The sequence below is a fragment of the Priapulus caudatus genome, unplaced genomic scaffold, assembly GCF_000485595.1.
Source record: "Priapulus caudatus unplaced genomic scaffold, Priapulus_caudatus-5.0.1 Scaffold82, whole genome shotgun sequence".
Classification (NCBI taxonomy): domain Eukaryota; kingdom Metazoa; phylum Priapulida; class Priapulimorpha; order Priapulimorphida; family Priapulidae; genus Priapulus; species Priapulus caudatus.
Window position 1 is genome coordinate 634122 of NW_014577143.1, and position 11194 is coordinate 645315.

Here is an 11194-nt window from a genome sequence, read left to right on the forward strand (position 1 = left end):
CTTGAACGTTTCAAAGTAGTAAGAATGTATGGCTGAAATAGGAACTCTTTATTTTGTTGTTTGTGCACAGCGACGTGCGTGTGGTGTACTTGTGTTTGGGCAGCAGGTGATTTGAAGTGGCATTTACAGGAAATTATCGAATGATAGGCAAAGAAGGGTATAGAGAACATTTAAGACTGTGGTAGTGAATACAATTTCGTGTTTATTTATCATCATTTTACTATTGAAACGTTTCACGTGCCTACTGCCGCAGATAGCAGCTGAAGAGTTACGACACCCATGCCTGGGTGAATTTGCCAGGACGACATTGACGTTGAGCTTTGCTACCCCTATCAGCGCATCAACCTCTTTAACTTTTCCGTGTTAGCTGAGGCTGGGATCGCCAGAGTCTTGTCTGTTGCCACATTTGAAAGTTCGAACATTGAATGCGATGAAGTGATAAACTCTCTGTGGTGATCAAATAACCTGAGAACGATGAGCGGACGTCAACACTGTAATTGGTTTTCAGGGAAATCGCAATGCACCTCACACTGACACGGTGTTCATTTGTCTATTCAGGCGGCGTTAGGATAGCTAACACATTCCAATAGGGTTCGTTAGAGTAGTGTAGCGAATTTTAGATTCTCATGCTGCTGAATTACATACCGACTATGGATTGTTTACGTCTGTTTATTTTAGGTCTCACGCATCAGAATGTGTTAAAGTTGGTCAGAAGACGAAGAATGAGGGCGATGGAAGCAGGACGAAGATCATAATTAGGACCACTGAGGTGCTGGACGCCATCTTATCCACCTGAACAAAGATGACGGAATGAAGTGTCGTCTGGCAGTGGTGCCAGAACAGTACCGCGTAGGATGACGAATCGCAACATGTCATTAGAAGTGTCCCTCGTATTTAAAAGGGAAAAATCATGAACTCAACAAAATGATCTCAACAGATGATACTTCTTTTTACGCTCATTGACCATAAGTCAGATCAGCTTGTACGAATCGCTTGATCAGTCCGTCCGTCCGGCCGTCCGTCCGTCGTCAACAGTTGGGCACAAATCTTAACCACTCGACGTTACGGTCACGATACTTCCGGCACATTGGGGGCGGCATCCAGGCTCGAATGTTAACCGGACGCGGCACGACCGCGGCAATGACGTCAGGTGCCCCTATCAATTGGCCGATACTGCCCCTGAAAATCCAACTCGGACCGCGGCAAGCACCTGCCTTGCCCTTTGGCTGTAATTGCCGTCGAGTGCACCCTTTAGATCTACTGCCCTAGTCGAATTCAACATAACACGTGGCTGTGCGGTGCTGTTGTTGCAATGATGAGCGTTGAAACCGATAGTCGAGAGGGAATAATAACAGCATCGGATAATTATTACTCCCTGATAGCGGGCATGTAAATTTCTTTTTACTGTACTTCAGTTAGCAGAGGGGGTATCAGGGGTCAGTGGTTACGTGTAAGCTTATATGGGGCATATCTGTTTTTGTACATTTAAAAAGGCAAGACGGATGTTGATGTACTACATTTGTCTATTAGAGTTATTATTGTACGAGTTTTCCTTTATCTTACAAAGTGCCTGTGTTTCCCCCTTCTCAATTTTGAGAAAGTTGCCTTGCGTGCCTGTTAAAATTGCACTGTGCCCTTCCATGTTTAGAGAAATTCAAAGGACGGAATTTCTCACAGATGCCCTAAAAAAATTTGCCCTTTTGCCTTCTCGTCGCTGTAAGTTCGAGCCCTGGGGGATCTCGAAACGAGTGGGCTGTCGAGAGCTGGGTTTTTTTTCTCTCCCTTCCTTTTTTTTCTGTGTGCTAAAGGTCAAGAGGGTAAAAGAAGGGGGGAACATTACTCCTTAAGCTAACGTATAGGAGGAAATGCAGAATGCGGCACAAATCTAGAACGGCTCGACTTAGGACTCGTGATATGTCGGGTATAGCATCACTGGTAGAAAAGGCCATCACTGTTGCCGAATTGGAGTCACAGGTCACGGTCAATGGGACAGGGCAGATTTTAGACATTTTCTGAGGACATTGGTCTGCACGAGCCGATTGAAAAACTTTTTTGTATTCAGCGCTGTGACCTAGCATTTTAGCTTATTATTGAAAGGACCAATGGACAATGTCCCTTCCTGCGACATGCGAAGATAAGTGTCGGAATAACCTTTTGACCACTCAAAGAGAGGGTTAAACTTGGATGTTTCGTGACTGTCTGTTAGAAAGAATTTGACTGCGGGTGTTGCCCTAGTCAGAACTATACATGCGCTGGAGTATTGAGGTATCAAATGTCAGAGTGAATTTCAAAACGCTAGATTTAGTTAACAGAAGGTTATGGCTCTTACATCGTTAAATTTTATATTGGCATATCTTAAGTGTAGTATGTTACATGTAACGTATGCACTGCCGTGCTACTGCAGTGCATGTGTATTGGTGGTACTTGTGGCAGTGTTGTTGCCTTAATTGGTACAGGTGGCAGCTCTCGTGATTGCGCAGCCTGTAGGCTTGGCGTAGGTAAATGATGAGTGGCTGACCTATTCCTGTCGTCTTGCAGATAGTTGTTGCTACTACGTATGATGGAGCTTCCATCTTTAATGCTGAAGACACTTGAACGTACGCGCATCTCGGTGGCAACTTTTCATAACGCATCCCAACGAACAATTTTTTTGAGAAGTTCTGATTACTCATCCCTGTGATTCCCACCTGTTTCGGCCGTGGTAATGTGAACACCATTTGGACTACAGGGTTTCACTACAGAATCCACTACTCACCACAGAGTCACCGCCAGTAGACGTATAGATGAGGCGCTGTCGCTCTGCGGCCTTGTTAGTTGTGTTACCTTTCAGTGCTAGAAAACTTATAGTCTTGATGGTAAGTCGTCATGACATTCGTCAGTGCGAATACTGAAAGTTTTATGCAGCAGTAGCGGATTGTCGTAGTAGTCTGATTTTTGTGAGAAGAATTACATCTATTTTATTGAGTTTTTTAACAATTTAGGATTATGTTCTGAGCGAGTGTCACAGTCGTGGAGGCACTTCTGTACACCTAGAGATATTGGATTCCTCGTCATGTACCGCGTGAATTGCGCATAAGGGCCCTTGATGGACGCTAAATCTGTGAGATACAACCATCCGGTTAAGGTACTGTTGCAGCCGCGCGGTGGGAGAGGTGTTGAACCTGCTGCAGGCTCAGGTGCTCAGCAACGACGCACTGGACCTGGGACCGAGCGTCAGCCGCGTGCAGCGTGACCTGTCGTCGTTCACCGTCCGCCCGAAGCCGCGCTGCGCGCCCGGACGCGCTCTCATCGAACTCGCGTGCGGTGAGTCATCATCGTCGTCACCGCGGCAACGGACGCGCGTGGGAAGAGTGGCGCTTGAGACGCGGATGTCCGCTAAGGATGCTCTGTTGTTTATCTGGATATTTACGAGGCGTACTGAATTATGATTGAAATTTCACGGAGAAAAAGAGTAGGGTTTGTAATTTGGCACTGCCCTATATTGGTCGTGTGTGTGTGTGTATGTGTGTGCGTGCGTACGTGCGTGCATGCGTGCGTGGGGTGCATAGTACTTTTTAATTATTACTTCTCCTGGCCAGTAAATGATCGTTACATTTAATCACAGCATAATTTACGGAAAATTACCCGGAAGACAGGTTTCTCATGCTTTCACGTCTGCATCAATTTTCTGTGATTCTTGCAGTGTACTATATAACGGCATTCGTATGTGTTTTCAGTGGCCTGTGCGGAAGGCATGTACTACCACACAGGGTCCGGGGAGTGCAGGGACTGCCCGCGCGGAACCTACCAGCAGCAGCAGGAACAGACCGAGTGCGTGCCGTGCCCGCAGATCAACGGGCGTCCGAGCACGACGCACGGACTGGGATCCACCGACAGCAGCATGTGTTACGGTAACGACCGTCATCTCGCTACATGTAACCGTGGCAACGATGTGCAGTGACCTGTCGGAAATAAGCATTGGCGCGAAATTCCCTGGGTGTTCCGCCGCGATGCATGGATGGATCTGCAGTTGCATAGTTATCAGCGTGCCTGCACCAATGTGTATCTGTTGCCGGTTAGCCAGTGAAATATAACTGCATATAGTATAATATGTATATATGTGTATATATATATATGTATATATATGTATATATATATGTGTATATATATGTATATTGCTGCGTTCACACGAGGAGTTTGTTATATGTATGTTGTTGTATGTATGTTGTTGTTGTTGTTGTTGTATGTATATATGTATGTTGTATATATGTATATTTAATACATATATACAACCAATATATATATATATATATATATGGTGGTTCATACATGTGCACAGCACATGTAGCATTGTGTTAGCAACACTACAGCTTGCAGGCCATGTGGATGTGATTGTCGTCGCCGTCATCGTAATTTTGTTTAACAGAGTCTTGTCGTCCCGGTCACTACTATAACCTCACGCTGAGCATCTGCATGGATTGTGCTTCGCTTTACCAGGACACTCCCAGTAGTTTCGAGTGCCAAGCTTGTGGAATCGCCAAGACAACCGTAACGACAACCACCGTGAGGGCGGCAGGACTGCATTGTATGTTTGAATTGCATAGGGGTCGCTCATGACGAGCGTTACTGCTCAGAAACTCTTTCTTGTTTAGTTCAAAATAGCATAGGCAGTGCACAATCATACAATACAATATACACAGATCATATGCACAATCATGGGCACAATTATACACATCAATACAATAAGACAATCATATACACAATTCATATTCACATACAATGCCAATAACAAGGCATATAGAATCGTCTAGTTCATAGCGATAGAGTTAAACCATCAGCATCCTAAATGTTACGATGCTGTCATTGCCTGCACCTAGATGACTGCAGCTCGGGGCCACGAACTGTCTCTCAGAGGCAGTGCAAGACCTGTCTAAAGGAACCTACAGGACAGAGGCCTGCACGAGCGATGATCATTGGTCCGGCCGATCAGACCTGAGACAGCTGCAACAGCTTAAGTCAATCTCCCGCAGTAGCAACAGGCACTTGGACGTTTTCAATAGTAAATTATGGTAAATAGGAACTCTTTATTCTTTGTAGTGTTGTGCCAGCGACTGCGTGTGGTGTACTGTGTGTTGCAGAGGTGATTTGAATGGCATTTACAGGAAATTATCGGCGCAATGATAGCCAAAGAGCAGGTATGAGAAACATTTAAGACTGTGCGTAGTGAATACATTTCGTGTTTATTTATCATCATTTTACTATTGAAAACGTTCCACGTGCCTCTGCGCAGTATAGCAGCTAAGAGTTACGCACCCCATGCTGGGTGAATTTGCCAGGACGACATTGACGTTGGCTTTGCTACCCCTTATCACGCATCACCTCTTTACTTTTCCGTGTTTAGCTGAGCTGGATCCGAGAGTCTTGTCTGTTGCACATTGAAATTTCGAACATTGAATGCGATGGAAGTGATAACTCTCTGCTGTGTGATCAAATAACCTGAGAACGATGAGCGGACTCAACACGTTAATTTGTGTTTGGGAATCGCAATGCACCTCACACTGACACGGTGTTCATTTGTCTATCAGGGCGTTAGATAGCTACACATTCCAATAGGTTCGTTAGAGTAGTGTAGCGAATTTTAGATCTGCATGCTCTGATTACATACCGGTAATGATTGTTTACCTGTTTATTTTAGGTCTACGAGTCAGAATGTGTTAAAGTTGGTCAGAAGACGAAGAATGAAGGGGATGGAAGCAGGACGAAGATCATAATTGGCACTGGAGGTGCTGGTGGACCCATCTTACCACCTGACAAAGATGACAGGAATGAAGTGTCGTCTGGCAGTGGTGCCAGACACAGTACCGGTAGGTGACGAATCCGCAACATGTCATTAGAAGTGTCTCGTATTTAAAAGGGAAAAATCATGAACGTCAACAAAATGATCTCACAGTAATCTCGTTTTTTATTTGTTATCTTCATGCTAGAAAAATATAGTCTTGATTGGTAATCGTCATGGACATTCGTCATGCGAAACTGAAGTTTATGCAGCAGTAGCGGATTGTCGTAGACGTCTATTTTGTGAGAGAATTACATTCTATTTTATTTATTTTTTAACAATTTAGGATTATGTTCTGACGAGTGTCACAGTCGTGGAGGCACTTGTACACAGAGACTGGATTCCTCGTCATGGTACTGTGATTGCCCTAAGGGCCTTGATGGACCAAACTGTGAGATACAAACATCCGGTAGGTTTGCTTCCTCTGTTGCATACTATTGAATGTTTACTGCATAAAACCTGAGAGTACGTCACAATACAGGATATATATTTTGTTGTGTCGTGAGTACGCAGAAAGAAATTCAGAACACAACTTGTTTTGTTCACATTCCCTCGATCTTACCTACACCTTTCCTATATATATATATCAGGTGACTCCACTAGCTTCGTATCCCATGATCTTAAACCGAATTGGTGTTACTCCTTTTGTCTTTTTACCATTGGATCACCTCACATTATGCAGTTACAAGTTGATATAGAGGCATACCTGAATGATTACTTGACATGACATGAATGATTAATTATCGATGCATATTTGTACTATTCCAGCAGGCTGTACGATCGCCTGTGAGAATGGCGGCTTGTGTCGCTTCAATGAACAGGAGGAGTTCTGTATCTGCCCTCCGAGTTTTCAAGGAGAGCTGTGTGAGACTGAAGCAGGAGGTAAATGTTCCCTGAACATTTTGAGCATTTAAATCACAACTCACAGTGGCGGATCCACAGGGGGGCGCAAGAGGCGCACCCCTATTCGGCACGTGAAGCGTGCGCACCGGTGCTATCACAAAATCCGCACCCCCCTAAAATGATGTCTTGGCTACGCGGTTGAGCCCCCCTATCTTAAAATCCTGGATCCGCCACTGACTCAGGCTTGGGTTATGCTACCTAAATTTCAATGTGTATAGGAGTGTATGGTCTGAAACAAATTGAAACTGCTTAAAATTGTGTATTACCTGCCAGGTTTCCTACATTTATCAACAGTGGTGATAACTCAACATCTAGAAATGGCTAAGAATTGTTTGGACATAAAAATTGTAATAGTCTAGAGACTAGATGTTTACTGATGTTCTGGTATTTTTTTGCAGCGCTGACAACTAGTGATGTGGCAAAGATTGCTGGAGGCATAGGTGGTGCCCTCATATGCCTACTCGTTGTTATCCTCATCATTGTCTGTGTATATTGTTATAAGTAAGTAGAAACTAGCAACATATTATCTAAGATACTCTCTCGTTATATATCATATTTAAGTGTGATATGTTTGAGTATTTAGTTTGATTTAGTTTGATTATTGATATTCAGTTTAACATCACAGGGTGTAAATCACATGTGTGACATGAAATCAACATTTTTCTATTTGACCACCTTCAGAGATCAGGATAGGCAGAAAAAGCGGCGGGACGCCATGATGTACTCGCACTACAGCATGCAGCGTCTGCCGGGAATATCGCCACCGTCGATGGCCGATCCGGCCGAGCTGTATGCGCGCTCGCAAGCAGCTAGCATGATGAGCATCCCTGGCACGTCTCAGGGTGGCTCCCTCTACAGGCCGGGGACAGGCCTCTCCAAATCTCAGGGCGCAATAGGTAAGCGCGTGCGTTAAATCGACTACGTCACGAATTTTCTAAGGTGTATATTCAAAAAAATTTGTTGCCATTTTTTTACATTAAAAGTAAGTACTAACGCGACTAAATGTATCGTCAAATTCTTACCTGATAAGATTGTTTCTCAACTAGTTAAAAATCCAAAAAACCTGGACGATTTGATATTGTGATCTTGACAATAATTGCTTGCTGTGGGCTATGTATGAGTCACGAGTGTATGTTTACATCGAACAATATAGTAAAATAGGAAGTATAATGCAGCAGTTTAACCATAAAAAGTGAACAGAATTACTTGCATTTTATGAAAAAGTGGAAATGTTTTTTTTTACTTTTACTATTTACGGTGACGTAATCACTTTAAATCGTTTGAGCCGTCGCGTAATATCAGGGGTGACTAATGACATGTCATTATTCATCACTGGTAATATTCAGCAGCAATTTTAGCACAGTTAAAGCACTCCTATGGGTTTATATATGGTCTAATGGAGGATTCGCAAACGATGACGATTCAGCCAAACAAAATTGAACATAATCGCTGTTAAATGAAACGTATATATAAAGATGAAGTAAAGTTAAATAAGCACAGAGGTCAAGTACGTGGTTTCATTTCAATGTTAGCGACGATACTAGCGATACATCTTCAATATCGGTCTCGATTTCCCGCAGCACCGAACGGTAGCAGGGAACGCGCCGCAAATTACAACCGAATACAAATGAGCCGTTCCTATGGCAACATGAATGCCGCGAGGGATGGCAGCCTGGGCAGGAGTTACACGAACATGGCGTACTCGGAGCACCCCAGAGACATGGAAGACTACTACTCGATCCCTACCGGTGAGTTCGCGTCGGTGGTTCTCTGTCTTTACCCGACAGGAAGCGCAGAGCACCTGTCTGCACTGCCGGCAGCTAAGCGGGCATTTCGACTGCTAGCAAACTAACTGGGATTTAATTTCGACGGAAGGGTCGTATGCGAGTAGAGTTTGCAGCTTGCTCGTATGCAATAAGGTGGATTCTCGGCGCTGCACATCTGCATGACGTCATTAGAGCATGCCAGCTTTGCATCACAGTGATCCCGTTCATCAATCTATGTATGGTTGATACAAGTTTTGGATTTTCCACCGACGCATTGATAACACCTTCAGGGTAGTCTTAGTCGTTGACTCACATCTGTCATCTTCAAACGGTTGTTCTTCTGTTGTTTGTTTTCAAGGTGGCATGCCGACGCTGTGCACGTGTCCTAAATCTCACAAGCCTCATCCTCATCATAGTCCGATGTACAAGCACCGACAGATGGATCATCGCTACTAGAAAAGAGCGCCCGACCGAGTGTGAGCGGTCCAAGGCTGCGCGTGTTGTAATCGTAATTTCGCGCCAGGTTTTGAAATCCTCGCGCGACCACACTGCTGGGCTAACGTGTGCAAACGGCGTGTATCCTAGCGGACGTACGCGGAAAACGGTGCCATGTGTTTTAAAGCTTGCCTCTATAGGTTTGACATGATTTTATTTGTAATTGATTAGACAGTATTTCATTCTTGTCTATCAGTCACTATTGCCGTTGCGATGCCCATAGGGTGATGTTGCGATGGGACTAGCACGGAACGTCAATCTAATTTGAATAGGAAGGTTTATTCGTGCAATTCTTGCTTGACTGCAATTTATGCCCATCGCGAATGAACTGCATGGGTGCAAGTTTAACAAGACGATTTAAATTGACAGCTGGGACTGTCATATCGACAGCCAGTGGACAGATGGGCCCTCACGTGCAGGCATTCCGTAGGTTGAATACAAGGATGGACAACGTAACTGTGATGATTTTGTCTTCTATATTCTTCTTGCAAAGTCGCACATGATTGTAGATCGACAGACCACATGTTGAATTATAAAGATATGATAAGGAAGGTACGGAATTGGTTGAGCTTTACGTGCGTGTGTGTGTGATCATCTTCGATGATGGGCTCGCGGTTACACCATCTGCGTAGATGGCAAGTTATATAATTAACTACAATTAAAGTCCATATTTTATCAGGAGCCCCTCAACAGCGCACTGTCGTAAGCTGTTCGCGTGGCTATGGCACATAGTCCGTCACAGTATTCTGAACTGAGAACATAATGTCTCTTGTTAAAACTACCAATATTTGGGAGAGGAGAGTCTGTCATTGTCATGTCAGTTCACATGTCAATTTCAAATGAGCCTGGTCATGCAGAAGTGTAATCAAGTAAACTTGGTTGACATCTGCCTGTGATCATGTTCTTCTGATGTAATGTAACGTGTACTAGAAGCAAGACAAATTAAGAGATCATATATTCACTGTATGTATGTTACAGTTCGTCTATTTTTAATATAATTTCCGTCAGTTATTTAACAAAACTTGACGGGATGTGTTAGTACCATATGATTATTACATTCTAGCTCCGAATCGGAGTGGATGCCACAGCATAATTTACCAGGCAGGTAAAATTTGTGATAGAACAGAAAATTCTATATTATTCATCTTAACAGTTTTGTTGGTGATTTTTGTTGTCCTTTGTCATATGTCATGTTCTATAATGTTGCTAAAATGTTTCATACCCAATGCAATGTCATGAATATAAATATAAAATTGTATTTTTATGTGTGATGCAACTTGCTGATGCATCACATTGATCTGTCATGTTTTTCCTCATCAATAAACTATAATTATTACTAATAATTAATAGCCTGCATATGTCAATTTATTTTTTAAATGTGCCTTTTCACAACATCGGCTGGCTTAAATTTGACACATAGCTATTAGTGAGAGACATGCATACGCTTTCTGTGCGTGTAAGCTAGCCCCACTGCATACCAGAAAATTATTACACTTGAAATTACTCATTTAAAATGGAAAGGACACCTTCCTGAGTCGCATGACGAGAAAACGTCTATTACAATGACTATACGATTTACAAATATAGTAAGGAGACCGGTTCACAAATTCCGTATACTATTCCTTATAGTGTAGGTCGACTAGAGGTGTGCGTGTTTGTGTTGTGTGTGTGACAGAGAGAGAGAGAACCAGAGAGGGAGCTTGTATGTGTCAGAGAGAGGGGTGTGTGCGCGTGAGAGAGAGAGAGAGAGAGAGAGAGAGAGAAAGTTAACCAGAGAGGGAGTGTGTATGTGTCAGAGAGAGAAAGAGGTGTGCGNGAGAGAGAGAGAGAGAGCGATATACATTGCACCACGAGCTAATAATACGAACACCGCCGGTGGGCGAAACATGTTATGAGGGGTGCGAAAGATATGGAAGCAACCGGTAACATACCCGAAATTTGGCTAATTAATATGCTCACTTTCGTGCACAAAATTTTCGTTTCCGGCTCACTTGTCAATTCTCATATTTGCTCGCTATAAAAAAATATTCCAACAATTCAACCGGGGTGGTCGCTCAAAGGCTATGCCTTACTATATATTACCTATTAGGTAGAGGTATGGAGAGAGAGAGAGAGAGAGAGAGAGAGAGAGAGAGAGAGAGAGAGAGAGAGAGAGAGAGAGAGAGAGAGAGAGAGAGAGAGAGAGAGAGAGAGAGAGAGAGAGAGAGAGAGAGAG

At 43.6% G+C, this 11194-nt stretch overlaps 1 protein-coding gene across 1 annotated transcript in view; it reads left to right on the forward strand.

Annotated features, from left to right (window-relative positions):
* The window catches only part of LOC106804646, a 69341-nt gene extending 59015 nt beyond the window's left edge, over positions 1-10326 (forward strand). The window contains exons 51-57 of the mRNA XM_014805913.1: positions 5675-5843; positions 6102-6224; positions 6584-6697; positions 7117-7219; positions 7400-7614; positions 8299-8466; positions 8843-10326. Of these exons, the coding sequence (XP_014661399.1) occupies positions 5675-5843; positions 6102-6224; positions 6584-6697; positions 7117-7219; positions 7400-7614; positions 8299-8466; positions 8843-8940 (990 nt within the window). The 3' untranslated portion in view covers positions 8941-10326. The remainder of the gene's footprint in view (positions 1-5674; positions 5844-6101; positions 6225-6583; positions 6698-7116; positions 7220-7399; positions 7615-8298; positions 8467-8842) is intronic.
* Positions 10327-11194: the final 868 nt, after the last annotated feature.